This window comes from Amia ocellicauda, chromosome 10, assembly GCF_036373705.1.
Source record: "Amia ocellicauda isolate fAmiCal2 chromosome 10, fAmiCal2.hap1, whole genome shotgun sequence".
Classification (NCBI taxonomy): domain Eukaryota; kingdom Metazoa; phylum Chordata; class Actinopteri; order Amiiformes; family Amiidae; genus Amia; species Amia ocellicauda.
The window spans coordinates 37,238,929-37,254,789 of NC_089859.1; the positions used below are offsets into that span (position 1 = coordinate 37,238,929).

Consider the following 15,861-nt stretch of genomic DNA (forward strand, 5'->3'; position numbering starts at 1 on the left):
TTTAGTAAGAGCAGCGACTGTTCGTCTCCCCCCACTCACAGGGCAGGCCGCCAGCTTGACCTCATCTTCTCAAGAGGCTGCTCCCCTTCAACACTCTCTGTGACACTCATGGACATCTCGGACCACCACTTCATCTCCTTCTCCCTTTCCCTCCCCTCCCTCCCCACTCCACCCACTCCGTCACCTCCCTCCGTAATCTCCGCTCTGTCTCCCCCTCCACCCTTGCCTCCACTGCCCTCACCCTCTTACCTTCCATTGACTCTTTTTCCCATCTATCTGTCAACTGTGCTACCTCCTCTGTTCTCCTCCCTCACCACCTCCCTTGACTCTCTCTGTTCTCACACGTCTCGTCCTGCCCGTCCTTCCCCTCCTCAGCCTTGGCTCTCTGCTGTTCTCCGCTCAACCCGAACAAGTCTGCGTGCCGTCGAACAGAAGTGGAAAAGGACCAAACTCCCAGCTGCCCTCGAAGTCTACCGCTCTCTACTGTCCACATTCTCCTCCTCTCTCACCTCAGCCAAGAAGTCTTACTTCCAATCTCTCTTCGAATCCACTGTCAACAACCCCCGCAAACTCTTCTCCACCTTCTCCTCCCTCCTTGCCCCCCCTCCCCCTCCTCCTCCCTCATCTCTCACTGCTGATGATTTCGCCTCCTTCTTCTCCTCCAAGATTGCAGACATCTGCAGGCTCTTCAATACTCCACCCTCCTCTCCCATCACACCCAAACCTCCCACCGATCAAGCTTCCTTTTCTTCATTCTCAGCTCTCTCAGATGCTGAAGTTTCTGCTCTCCTCCTATGTCACAAACCTACAACGTGTGCCCTGGACCCTCTCCCTTCTCGCCTCTTCCAAGCAACTGCTCCTGATCTTCTCCCTTTCATCTCCTCCCTCCTCAACTCCTCACTCCTCTCTGGCTGTTTCCCCTCTGCATTTAAACAAGCTGCTATAATAATAATAATAATAATAATAATAATAATAATAATAATAATAATAATAATAATAATAATCTGGATAAATGAGGAGGAGGTACTAAAGGGACTAGCAGAATTAAAAACAAACAAATCAGCTGGGCCAGATGGTGTATTTCCAGCAGTACTAAAATAAATGAGGGAAATTATTTACAGGCCGCTAATTAAAATATTCCAAATGACACTTAAAACAGGGGACAAAACTGAGCCAGAAAATTACAGACCAATCAGTCTGACCTGCATTACCTGTAAAATTTTGAAAAAAATATTAGACAGAAAATCAAGGAATATCTTAATGAAACCATATTCTTGGTGATAGTCAACCTGGGTTTAGATGAGGCAGATCATGTTTTACTAATTTATTTAAGTTTTTTGAACATGCAAGTTGCCTGGGCTGTGGCCTGGGAGCTGAGGTCAGGGGGCCTCCTCATTGTCAAGCTCTTGCAGGCTACCTGCCAGCTGCAGGGGTTGCTCTCTCTCCTGGAGGGTACACATCAGCATCTACTCCACGGAGGGGCCAAAAGTGAAGCCCGGTGAAATGCCCTTGCCCCGTGATGCATCACAGTGACCAGCAGGTCAGCCGCCGCTGCCATCTCTGCTATATTACGCAGGCGAGCCGCTTGGGCAGTGCTTCCGACTTGAAAGATAACTGTGCCGTGTACTTCACTTATAATGCATCGCATTAAACTTCAACAAAAAAATAGTTCACATTATAACGATTTGAAATGGTCCCCACCATAGTTTCAAGGGGGAATTACTTTTCCTACAATTTTACTGTTTTGTGGCAGATCTTTCTCCACACATCCACAAAATACAGTAGCTTAATGCTGAAACAGAGCAAGACTTGTCTCAGCTCTTCTGAACTTCAGTACATCAATTTCAGCAGCAAGAGGATTGTCAATACAGGAATTCAGTTTGCCAGCAGTGTTCCAAAAGTATACAAGGTCTAAAAGTCAAGGTCAGTAGTGGCAAAATCTGAAGATCCCGTGGCCCTTAAGGACACCTCCCTAAGGCAATTCATACAGAACATTTTTACAATTTAAACTGCAGTTAATGTCTGGAGTACTTAGCTCTACCATAATTTAACCTTTAAAATGATTAGCAGTTATCCATTCCGAACCATGAATGCAAAGGACTATATTTACCCACAAGTTGACTCACAGTGGTGAAATCGAGCCTCATTGTTTCCTGAAAGCAAGTCTTCATAAGGAAGCAAATGAGATCCCATGGAACCAGCAACTGCATTTTTATCATCGGGTTGTTTTACCCTCCCTGAAGAGATTAAACTAAAGTTTCAACCCATATTTCCAAGCGACAGCAACTGTGTGGTTTTATAGACAACAGGCCTCCATTGAGTCATGGCAACAATACCCAAATGCTACTAGAATGCAGAGCTGTTTTTTTATAATCCTCTGAATAGAGTTATTATAAACTTATTTTTTGGCATAGCTGCAGACCCAAATAACTAATTCTGTCATTACTAAAAAAAACAAACATTAAAAGGCATAAATTCCACAGTTCAGCAGACATGAACAATACATAACTAGCTTCCTCTTTCATATAAGCTCCCGTTCGAAATGAATGTAATTATGTAATTTAATTAATATTTATAAATTTTCATATTATGATTCAGTCATTACAAAATATATACAAAATATCCTCCCTCCTACAAAGTGATTAAATCTTAATAGGTAACATTATAGCATCATAAGAATACATTCCTCCAAATTGACTGTGCAGGCACAAAATAACTTTTTTTAAATATAATTTCAGTGAAATAGAGATGTCTTCTTAAACTGTAAAGGTTTTAATTCTGAATGACCATTTACTGTATCGAATTAACAACAACCTTTAAAATATATTAATCAGAAACAGCTATCTTCCACTGATATAAGAGTAAATTCACAAATCTACCTTCGTTATATTGTTTTAATTTAAATTGCCTCCATTTGATGTTTAATGCAGGGATCCGTCTCCACCGTTTTTGGTAATAAACTTCCGTATATCTTTTGAAAGGGACCACCGCATAAAACCAAATAAATAAAATAAAAAATACAACACCAAAACAGGTTCAAGATACACACTAACGGAAATCAATGTGCTTAATCTTATACCACAATGTGCTGCATACTGCGTTGTATTTTATATGTTGTCTTTAAGAACAGGTTTAATAAATTAAGTGATATTATGTGGCTATTTCATGGAAGCCACCATGCCACCACCAGTGTTTGTGAAGCGGTCTGATATCGTGAAGATTTTACTATGGTAAATATTTACATATAAAGACAGCAAGAAGGGACATGCATGTATCACATCCGGAAGAGCAGTACCCGAAATTAGTATTCAACCACGTGAAGCAGGGAGAAAAGTGCCTCTTGAAAAATCAGTTTCTAATACAATTGTGACCAACATGGTTTCTCTGACTTTTTCTTGGCGGAAGAGTTCAACCCCGACACGTAACAGGGGTGGGGGGGGGTGACCTTGTATCATAAATAAGGTAGGGCAGGCAGGAAATCATGACACTTTCGTAACAAAACAACAAGATTTGCAGTTTGGTAATTTGCAGCCTTTACATCCGGGTTTCGGTAGTATGGTGTGCGCTTGCTATAGTTTGCCTACACACTCTGTTACACCCCTATGAATTTGAATAGCACATTCTCAGGCCTTCCAGTTTCAGACAGTTACAACGAACGACAACGGAGAAAAGCCGGGGAGGGAGTGAGCTTTATCACAGCAAAGTGCAGTGTAACGCCGATATGGCGTCTGCTATGGGTTGTACGACTTTGAGAAAAGATGATGTAAATTACAGGTTGCATTTCCGTATGATTAATGAGCAGCAAGTGGAAGATATCACCATCGAATTCTTCTACAGACCACATACCATCACCCTGCTAACCTTTACTATTGTCAGTCTTATGTACTTTGCATTTACCAGGTAAGTGATGCCCTGGTCGCCGGTATAGCTTTTTAGTAGGAGGAGGCAGGGATGGGGTCTGTAGGATAGGAAGCACTGCAGTGTCATGTATTTTAGTGTGATGTTATTGATGTAACATAGAAATAAATAATTAAGAAATACAAATGCGCCACTCTCTTCTTCTGTTTAATCGAATTATTGTGACCGGTATGAGGTAACGGTCCCTTATTATTATTATTATTATTATTATTATTATTATTATTATTATTATTATTTATTTTGGTGTTCCAAAGCCATGCTACACCGAGATCCTCTTTACATTTGTAATTTATAATCGCCATAACGAGATATTGAGCTTCAGACCTTTTGAAAATAGAAATATTCACCTTTACCCCCAAATGCCTTTGGTATTATATGTGGGTTTAGGAGTATTAGGATAAACATGAATTAGTCTGATAACATGTGTCATTAATATTCACGCATGTTGTGCAATACAAATGAATGATCACGTGGTATGTCTGATCATGATTTATAGAGCAGTTAACCAAAACCTCCCCCATACTTCGATCTTGAAGAGGTGCGTGCAGATGTGATGATGGTGTGATTGCTTTTGATGTCAAATTCTCTACGTTTAATTTATGTATCACTTTCCTTTTATTGCTTATCTACGATATGTAGTTTACTTTATTTGGGTTGCCTTTTGTGTTCAGAATAACAGGAAAGATTGCCTACAGTGTGTTTTGTATATTGAAAAATACAGGTCAGATAAAAACAGCTAAATATTTAAGCTCAATGACGAATACTTACTGTGTATTAGCATGGTAGTCAAACTTGAAATATCTTATTTTGGAGTAACTATGAGTACTTTAAATTATGTTTAAAGTTTCTAAAGCCCCATTAATTATTCTGTACAGATAACTGAATTAGGTGTTCCGAAGTTCAAAGTACCATAGTTTTAGTAGTTCTGTGTTGCATAGGAGCTTAAATATTTAAATTGATAAAGTCCTGTTGATGAGGGTTTGAAAGACAGTTTAAATAATTTATATTTTGACTAACCTGTCTCCTCAGGTTAATACATGTACAATTGTGAACAACGTGTATTTGTGTTGTTTGAAAAATATATAGTATTACCAAATAGATTCACATTAAAATAAGAGAAGCCTTACAATGCGAGGGCCCTATAAATAAATAAAAACATAATATTTAATCATTATGTAAACAGTTTATCATATTCCAAGACAAATCACCCCAGACAGGTTGGATATCTCTAGTTTTCACTAAAGTTGTTTCGGGGAAATAAGACATTTTTTAAATATACCAATCAATTCATGGAATACAAAGTTTTAATGGGGTTAAAAGTAAAGTAATATTTTTTGAAAATAATATGCTGTGTGCAATAGGGTTTCCTCAGCTTGAATACAACTTGAAAAGATGGCTTCAGGAACATGGATTGGCTAACAACCCTCCTGGATTAATTATGCCAATAATTACATGACACGTTTGCTGTTTTTATTATATTTTTTAGCAGACACCCTTATCCAGAGTGACTTAACATTGTTACAATTAAAGCATTCTAGGTAAAGGATATAACAAGTGTTCTCCAGCTGGGATTGAACCCACAACCCTCTGCTCCAGAGTCCAAAGCTGTACCACTACTCCACAATGCTGCCTTAAGGAAAAAGCAGTAACAAATTTGTGGGAAAAGATCAGTTTCCAATTGGAAATGTGTAGATTCTCAAATTTATCATGAACAAATATTTTTTTAATTTTCATTGTTTTGTTTTTATATTTTTATTTTTTCTTCACAGAAATGATTCGGACCCAGATAGCAATCTCTGGATTGGCCTAATTTTAGTGATTTCTTTCTTTCTTATCATCAGTGTTTTGGCCTTTCCAAACGGTAAGGGCTTGTAAATTATCTTGAATGAGTGAGGATTTTCTTAAAGATGTATAATATTGTCAGTTCCTTTGTTAACACTGAGTACTACATTGTTATGATGTAAATATACCTATTATAATTTTATTAAACCGGACACATTTCATTCCAGCACTCTAAATATTTCATAAGTAAAGTTAAATTGAATAACATCTTCTGTTCAGTTGCTAAAACAGTATTGATCCATGAATGTCACACAGCAATATCCAGAATGATTTTATATTAATATTTACATAATTCAGTGGTCTTTATAATTATGAGGCCACCTGGAAATCTTATTGGAATACACAATAAATAATAATAAATTCAAGGGATTAATCTCAAAGAAGATAAAATGTTAATGATAAAATGATAAAGTGTTTTACTGGCATTTTCTGCAGACTTTTATCTGCAATGACAACTGTGCATACTCTAGACCACAGACGAGACTGAATGTAAAAGACAAAAAGGGCTTTTACATTTTATTAATTAAAATCCATAGTTAGAAATCGCTTGGACAATTAAGGTTTCCCCTATTTGTGGGAGGGAGTTACCCACATTCTACAAGTTGACAGTTTTACAGTATACAATGTAATACTGATCAATTACAAGCTTGTATATTAATCTTTTCATATTGAAGTATGTATATATACACTACTGTTCAAAAGTTTGCGGTCACTTCGAAATGTCCTTTTTTCCATTAAAACATACATGGAATGAGTTTGAATAGGAAATATAGCAAAATGAATAGGAAATTTAGTCACTGACAAAGTTAGAAATAATGATTTTTAATTTAAATAATATTTGTGTCCTTCAAACTTTGCTTTCGTCAAAGAATCCTCAATTTGCAGCAATTATAGCCTTGCAGACCTTTGGCATTCTAGTTGTCAATTTGTTGAGGTAATCCCCATGTTTCATGAAGCACCTCCCACAAGTTGGATTGGCTTGATGGGCACTTTTTATATACCATACGGTCAAGTTGCTCCCACAACCGCTCAATAGGGTTGAGATCCGGTGACTGTGCTGGCCACTCCATTATAGACAGAATACCAGTTGACTGCTTCTTCCCTAAATAGTTCTTAAATAGTTTGGAGCTGTGCTTTGGGTCATTGTCCTGTTGTAGGAGGAAATTGGCTCCAATCAAGCACCATCCACAGGGTTATGGCATGGCGTTGTAAAATGGAGTCATAGCCTTCCTTCTTCAAGATCCCTTTTACCTTGTACAAATCCCCCACTTTACCACCACCAAAGAACCCCCAGACCATCACATTGCCTCCACCATGCTTGACAGATCGCGTCAAGCACTCCTCCAGCGTCTTTTCATTTGGTCTGTGTCTCATGAATGTTCTTCTTTGTGATCTGATAACCTCAAACTTAGATTGGTCTGTCCATAACACTTTTTTCCAATCTTCCTCTGTCCAGTGACTGTGTTCTTTTGCCCATCTTAATTGTTTATTTGTATTGGCCCGTCTGAGATTTTATTGGCTTTTTCTTAACAAATCTGCCTAGATGGCCTGCATCCCGGAGTTGCCTCTTCACTGTTGACGTTGAGACTGGTGTTTTGCGGGTACTATTTAATGAAGCTGCCAGTTAAGGACCTGTGAGGCATCTGTTTCTCAATCTAGACACTCTAATGTATGTATCCTCTTGCTCAGTTGTGCATCGGGGCCTCCCACTCCTCTTTCTATTCTGGTTAGAGCCAGTTTGTGCTGTTCTGTGAAGGGAGTAGTGCACAGCATTGTACAATATCTTCAGTTTCTTGGCAATTTGTCGCATGGAATATCCTTCATTTCTCAGAACAAGAATAGATTGATGAGTTTCAGAAGAAAGTTATTTGTTTCTGGCCATTTTGAGCCTGTAATCGAACCCACAATTGCTGATGCTCCAGATCTTTAATCAGCACAACAGTTTTAAGCTGTGCTAACATAATTGCAAAAGGGTTTTTTAATGATCATTTTTAAAATGATAAACTTGGATTAACAAACACAACGTGCCATTGGAACAGAGGACTGATGGTTGCTGATAATGGGCCTCTGTACGCCAATGTAGATATTCCATTATAAATCAGCCATTTCCAGCTACAATAGTCATTTACAACATTAACAATGTCTACACTGTATTTCTGATCAATTTGATGTTATGTTAATGTACAAAAAAAATACTTTTCTTTTGAAAACAAGGACATTTCTAAGTGACCCCAAACTTTTGAACGGTAGTATATTTACTCATAGATGTCATGATAAACTAAGGTATAGACAAAATCAAATATTTTATCTTCATGCAAATTACACACTTCAATCCAGTTTCTAAGTAGCAGAAAATTACTTCTGACAATGATTTTACCGATTTTATCCAGCGTGACTGGATACCAGTTTATACTTTGAGATTTGCAGGTAGGTAAATGTTTTTATTCTACCTATGCCTAACTCTGGGATAAATAGTAATAAAGTGACTACTGTAAACCATAGCAGTGAATCCTAATATACTGATTTTTTGCACTGCTTACTCATGGAAGCAATTGCATTATAACATCAGCCACCTAGCACACCATACTATACCATACAGTCCTGAAAGTGATAATCATGTCTGGTGACCTGTTCGATAAACCTGCAATAGATGGTGTATAGAAAGGTCTCTTGTCAATGCAGCTTTTTTATATTTATGCAGAAGTTTATATTTGATTATTTATAGTCTTAGTAATTAGTGAAATGTTAAACCAAACCATGGAAAGATGGTAGATATTTAAACCTGGGAGTGACAATTGGGAGTAAAATTGATTAAAAAGCATAATAGCCTAGCTGGAACACTTTTCATATTAATTGTATTGTTTTGTTTCAGGGCCATTTACAAGACCACATCCTGCAATATGGCGTATGGTTTTTGGTAAGAATAAATACAAAGTATTTATGTATTTTAACCATTGGCTAAAATAAAATCTTATTCTACAGTTGGACAAATTGAAAACAAATGTAGCAATATACATTTTTCACTTGTGGTGATTTAAAAAATGAATTAAAATCAAACTCCCAAATATTGGAGCCTCTATATATATATATATATATATATATATATATATATATATATATTTACTGTTTGTAATAAAATGTCTTAAGTTCTATTCAAGTATACATATAGTTTTACTCTTAATTTGTGTTAATATGGCATGCTTTAAACATACCTGCTTAATTTAAATGTTCTGTCATAGCCTGTGACTACTACTACTTTTTCAGGAGGGGCTGGATGAGGTCAAGCTTCAAAGTATTACAGTTAACTCTTTAGTATAACTCAATAGGCATAATGCAACTCTCTAGGTCTGTTTCAACAACTCATATCCTAGGAGATGTGCTACTTGCAGTAATATTAGGCTATTACAAGAAAACTACACAGAAATGTTTAGGCTTTTAAGTTGACTTCATGCAGTATTCTTTTGTCATAGTTCTGATTATTTATATAAAATAAAAACTTGTAGACTCTTTTAGAGCCTGACTACAGTTTTTTTGTGTCCGATACCAATAATTGGGATGGAAAATTTACTGATTGTTGATATTGCCTTTTTTTTTTTTTTTTTGTTAGCATGCAAAACAGACATTTTCTAGCATGGATCCCTTTTTACTTTTCATCATAAATAACAACCACAAATCAAACATTGCAAAATAATTGTAATTAAATTAGAATAAGGGAGAATAAAGGAAAAATAAGAATATGCATGTTCTATACATTCAAAGTGCTTGCCTAACTAATATTAGCATTTCACACGCAGCAGGTTCTCCTCAGGTTCACAAGTCCTCCTCAGTGCTCAATACTGCCGATCCAGCAGTGGCATATTATAATGCAGGAAGCACAGCTTCTCTGCATTTTCTCCCATTTTTTTTCCTCTTTCTTTTTTATAATGTATTTTAAAATGCCCTCAAAAGTGTAACTTATTTAATGTGTGTATTAAAAGTATTGTAATACGAATCATAGCCAAAGCTACATGAAATAGGATTTGAAATAGTTTTATAAATATCATGTATATTTTCAGTTTTATCCATTATTGTTTGAGAGGAGTGTCTTTTCACTCTCATTTTCTTTAGATTGTTCTATGTGATCTGAGCTTGCTTGTCATTTGGAGACTCATTTTGTCATTTTTGCTTGCTGATATCCAGTCAACATCTTCAGCAAATATTTAAACTTTTTCTTTAATTGCTATTTTTCAATTTTGAAAATTAATTTAATACATTTTCAGTAAAAATGCGCTTCAGTACCATAGTATACGGTAATCTGCAGTCATGACGAGAATAAACACTAACCAAAACCATGGATATGCAAATGAAGCACAGCTTTCCAAAAAACTCTATTGGTTATGAGGTTTTTAGTAAAACACATTTGTATTGGTTGATATGTTTCTCAATGGATGTGTTTGTTTCACCACGGCGCCCAGCAGTGTGTCTACGGCGCTGATGCTCTGAGAATCACTGTTGGCTCGGAAGCTTCCAGCGGGAAGTTTAAACGCCATAACTATGTTAAAAAAACATTGGTAAATAATTATAATAACGACTGTAAAAACCAAATATACATATTTATTTTTTCTGAAGTCTGATGAAGGACTTTATGGTAATTTCAAAAATATATATATTATGCCAAATGTTTGAGAAAATATATCGGTGCATTATCGGAGAAATGTGCCGATACCGATATTTCTCTTAAAGGCCAATATTAGCCGATAATATTGGTGCTCCAATATATCTGTCAGGCTCTTGGCCCTCTACAGATGTCCTTTATCTGTACTCCCCAAGGTGTACCTGAGAAATGGCAGTGGAATCACTGTGTTAAAAAACTGTGATCTAATTTACAGAATAATTAAAGCTGTCCAAGGCTAGAATAAGAGACCAAAGTTACAGGCTGTGTTTTTTTTTAATTATTTTTGCAGGTTTGAGTGTCCTCTATTTCCTCTTCTTGGTGTTCATTATCTTTCTGAACTGGGAACAGGTGAAAGGGCTGATGTACTGGCTTGACCCCAACCTGCGCTATGCCACTCGTGAGGCTGATGTCATGGTAAAGAAACCATCCCATGTGAAGTTATTTTTCAGGGTTTTACATTGCACATTGAAGGTCTGCAGATGATCGGGATAACTATTTTGAATTCTTGTAATTTGTCATGTATTTTTGTAATTTCATTAAAGACCAATTTGAACGAATTATGAAATACCATTCAGTCACCAATAACCACAATTGAACAAGTGACTTGTTTACTGATTAATAACTTGCATGTATTCCCAGTCTTTTGAAATAATTTGAGTTAGGGTGACCTTTAACATTAACTGGGTTTGGAGAGCTAGGCCTGTCCGTGCATTTTCCTTTTTCTACCTTTCTTTTCTCTCTCTCTTTCACACACACAGACAGACACACAGACAGACGCAATGTTTTCATGCTAATAACAGATCGATGTTTTCAAGTGGGCTTCATCATAAAATCTTAAAAATAAGCCTAATGATTATTAGCTATACATTGATAAAGTACTTGCCTCGACTCTGGGAATGTAATTCAGTGAAATAGGATTAATTTATGTAACAATGCCAGCATCAAGGTTCTTCTAACTTTTTAGTACCAGCACATGATTTTTTGCCTCTGCGTTACTATAATGAACTGAACTGGCTTCGTCCCATTATGTACCTGCATTCCATACAGAGCCAGGATAATGACTAGTCATCTTTTATACATTGGTTTGGATAGATATACTGAGATTGTTAAAATAATGTGCGAAATGTATTAATTGCAGATTTCCAATTGTCAGTCTGGCATGCGTTACTTTCTTTTCCCATCCAGTTCCATTCTGTATATATCATGCCCCGCTTCCACTGTGGCTCAGTTGCACTTCCACCTGTGTCCAAACTAGTTTCAGGAGGCACTATTTCATACATTGTACCGGCTGAGCCCCAAACTGGTCCCCTTACATAGCAAGACGCAATTGCCTCTGCATTTTGAAGTTGTATCTATAACTATCACGCTATCGATGCAAGAGATGCAGTAGAAACTTTTCCCAAGACAGAATATGTGTCTTTACCTTTATCAATGTCCTGGAGATACAAGCAGTGCTCCACGGACTATGTTATTTCCTACCAGTCCTGTGGGACAGACATGCTGGTACAGAGGAACAACTTATATCAACAGGCAAGGAGGTCTCTAGTCGCGCAGACTGTACTGTCTAGCATGCCGTCTGCTTCTATGGGCGCAGCCTCAGTTCCGCTCCATCAGGGCAGTTCACCTCCCCAGCCTATCCAACATGGGAGGCCCCCCGGTTTCAGAATGGCGCCTCCACGTGGTGCCAAGACGTCGGTCAAGACCCAGCTAATAACCCCATTGGGGTCATATTAAAATTTTTACAGGAGCTGTTGGACCAGGGTAAGTCCCCGTCCACGCTCAAAGTGTATCTGGCTGCCATCTCCACGTCATGTCCGGATTGATGGCGAGTCCCCAGGGTCTCATTTCCGACGACTACAGCCTCCTCGCACCCCTTCACTACCACATGGAACCTTGATATAGTGCTGGACGCACTTTCCCAAGCCCCATTTGAGCCACTGAACTCAGCTGAGCTGAAGCTAGTGTCACTTAAGACTGCGTTTTTGCTGTCAATCACCTAAAAACGTGTGAGCGAGTTACACGCCCTGTCCGTACACCCAATGTGTGTCCATTTAGCGGGAGATGGCTCCAGGGTCATGCTATAGCCTAACCCTGCGTTCCTCCTGAAAATGCTGTCTCCATTTCATGTCAACAGGCCTATTGAGTTGATGGCTTTTCATCCTCCTTCCTTCTCTTTGGAGCAGGAGAGGCGGCTTCTCCTGCTTATCCCTGTGTGGAGTGCGGACACAGGGCCAGGCACTTTCAAGCAGCGCCTCTCGCATTGGAGACTGAAATGACACTATTGCCATGGCCTGCGAGTCCACCAGGACCCCGGTGCCTGAACACCTGGTGGCCCATTCGACTCGAGGCGTTGCCTCATCGTGGGCCCTTTTTCAAGGTGCCCCCATGGCAGATATCTGTGTGGCTGCAGGTTGGGCTTTGCCACTTACATTTGTCCGGTACTACAGGTTGGATGTGACCGGAACGCATTCTTCCATTGGGAACCCGGTGTTTGCCTCAGTTGAGCCCCAGTAGCCTACAGGCTCTGGCTCTTGATTTTCCTTCCCACTCTGCCCCTGTTAGTAAATCCTGGATGGAGCTATTTGAACTGTGTCTTTCCCATCCACTGGATTATGCCTTCCAGTTGAGCACCCATGTGAGCTGCTCCTGGACTTGCTGACAGTCCTGTTGATGTGTTCCAAGGGTCTGTCATGCGGCCTCCAGGTACTTTGCCTTACAAGGCCGACCTGTATACAGTTCGTTCATTATTAAATTGCAGTGTTGCGGTGGTGCATTCGATATGGCCTGGACCCCACTATGTGTATATAATATGTGTAAACAGCAGCTCCGTTCTAGCTTGTTAGTATACTGGAGCTCACTGCTGCTGTTCCCAGCTGATGGCACTCGAGCTGCCTTGCTGTGTATATAGTTCCTTGGTCAGCAGGTCTGTGGCCCACTCTGGCTGTGTGCCATAGAGAAAGAGACTGCTGATGCTGTCCTCAGTGGTAAGCACTTGAGCTGGCTTTCGTGTTCCGCTGTATACATAGTTCATTTGTCAACACAGTAGAGCTAACGTTGCCCTGCGTTAGCTGGATTTATCAGCAGGCGTCAACTGCTCCTGTGTTCCGCGTGTGGTGCATGAGTTTGTTTCTGTACCCCGTGGTGTATATAGTTTGTTTGTATGACATTTTAAGTTGTCAGCACAGTGGAGCTCTATGCTCTGTTCTGTTCAGTTGAGTAGGATGCTCCTGTGCTGAGCGGAGGCAGCATGAATGCTCCTGCTGTCACATTACACATACTGTTGTCTTTTAGCTTGGCAACTCTGATTGACTAGCCGACTGTATTATGTTTATTTTCAGTGGGTCTGTGGCCCTGCTCCTGTTGGTTCTATTGCAGCTGCAGATTATTAAGCACAGATTTATAATAATAATAAAAGAAAAAGAAAAAAACTTGATTGACAATAGATCAGTTTTCACCAAGATGAAAGTGTGTCACCGTGGTGAGGCGCTATACCATTTACCAGCACAACCCTAGTCAATCGTATCCCATCGTAAGCAAATTGTCAACCAAGAATGTGACCAGCGACATTTTGTCACTGGCAACCTTGCGACCAATAAATAAATTGTCGCACTGCTAAGTGAAAGGGTTGCAGATGCAAGTGTTATGGTCCCAGTTTAGAACTCTGCAGAATGCTGTAAGAGATTCTCTAAATACTTTCAGGACAGGGAGCTTCAGTGATGCTTCCAATAGGATGCAGTGTGCTAGTTTTAAGACTGAACTTCTTGTTTAGTACTCAGTACATTAATTTTTATTCTGTATGCAATCTTTAGTATGTGATTTCTTTTAGGATTATGCCGTAAACTGCCATGTCATCACCTGGGAACGCATTCTCAGCCACTTTGATATATTTGCCTTTGGACACTTCTGGGGTTGGGCAATGAAGGCCCTTCTGATTCGAAGTTACGGCCTGTGCTGGACAATCAGCATAACCTGGGAGCTGACAGAGGTATGACACAATTCATATTAAGACACCGAGCTAGTGCCAGCCTGCTCCCCAGACAACAACTAACTTAACACAACTGTCAGTTTTTAAGTGTTTTATAGCGGTTTATATTGTTGTTAAGTGGTGTACTACCTGGACAAGTCCTAGATAAAGAAATGTATTAAGGAGGTGACATTAAATTTTTTCTGAAGACTGTGGCCTGGTAATTAACAATATTGCTTTATTATCATATTAATGTAATGCTGCCACAATAGATTTATTTCCATCAGTATTAAGTTTTAAAGTTTCCTGCAGTAAGGCTATCAATACTAGACATCATGAATCAACTTAAATTGAGAATCTTGAGACTTGGGTGGGTAATAATATAATTTGTTATGTTATGAAATTTAACATATTTGAGTGTTAATATTTACAGATTTTAACTTCCATGTAATTATAGTCAATTATTTATGTTTAAAAATGTTAGCTTTTTGAGTAAAAGCGCAGACTGAGCCCTATGAGCTGTGGTTCTTTGTTCACAGCTGTTCTTCATGCACTTGTTGCCCAACTTTGCTGAATGCTGGTGGGATCAAGTTATTCTGGACATCCTGCTATGCAATGGAGGGGGCATCTGGCTAGGAATGACTGTGTGCCGATTTCTGGAAATAAGGACATACCACTGGGCAAGCATCAAGTAGGTTTTGCAAAAGTTAAAAACTATGTCTAAGCAGAGTGGAATAAATTGCTTTGCGGCAATGTACATATTTTTTTTCCCAATGTTGCTTTATATCACAGTTCCAAGCTTTTTTTGTATGCACTTGGACAATTTAAATTACTTAACAAACAAGAACACTAATCAAATTAAACTACTCATACAAAACCCTTCTTCAATCACCATTTCTCAATTACTTTTTCAGATTCTTCTAAATTTTGTTTTCTTCTCTGGTTAATATAAAGGAGAGTTAAAGTATTGTTATTACCTTTTGATTATATACTTAGAATTAACATGCGGCACTGATAGGATCATAGGAATGAAAGACAGTGGGAGAAAAAATTGCATATGCTGGCTTTGTGAAAAATAAGAACAAATGGAATCCACACACACTCCAGTAATTCTGTTGTGCTGGAGGTCCAAATTTCCAAAGCAGATTATTTTGAATGAACCCCGCACACACACTTAAACACCTCTCCTACATGTTTTCTTTCAGTAAAATGCAGACATTTCAGTCCCCAAACCTTTATCTGTGAGTCCCACTGAATACTGTTTATAATAAAGACATCATATGCAGCAATTGCAGCAGGTGTACAGTTACCAATCACTGGCACTTTTCTTTTTAACTGACTGACATTTTGATTTAAAAGTAATTGTTACTTCTTTCATAAAATAATGTTTATTGAAAATAAATTACTATAAGAATAGTCAAATTACGGAATATTAGTGTGTGTGAACAAATATTTTTTCTGTATATTTTTCACCTACACTTTG

At 38.5% G+C, this 15,861-nt stretch overlaps 1 protein-coding gene across 2 annotated transcripts in view; it reads left to right on the top strand.

The window, feature by feature from the left end:
• Positions 1–3,490: 3,490 nt before the first annotated feature.
• Positions 3,491–15,861, top strand: part of ptdss1a (phosphatidylserine synthase 1a) — a 35,274-nt gene continuing 22,903 nt past the window's right edge. Inside the window, exons 1-6 of one of the 2 annotated variants that reach the window (XR_010820220.1) lie at positions 3,491–3,900; positions 5,688–5,779; positions 8,633–8,677; positions 10,704–10,828; positions 14,241–14,399; positions 14,918–15,069. Coding sequence is in view for 1 of the 2 variants with exons in the window: in XM_066716042.1 (XP_066572139.1) it covers positions 3,722–3,900; positions 5,688–5,779; positions 8,633–8,677; positions 10,704–10,828; positions 14,241–14,399; positions 14,918–15,069 (752 nt within the window). In the remaining variant the exon portion in view is untranslated. The remainder of the gene's footprint in view (positions 3,901–5,687; positions 5,780–8,632; positions 8,678–10,703; positions 10,829–14,240; positions 14,400–14,917; positions 15,070–15,861) is intronic. The other variant, XM_066716042.1, reaches the window with a different exon arrangement.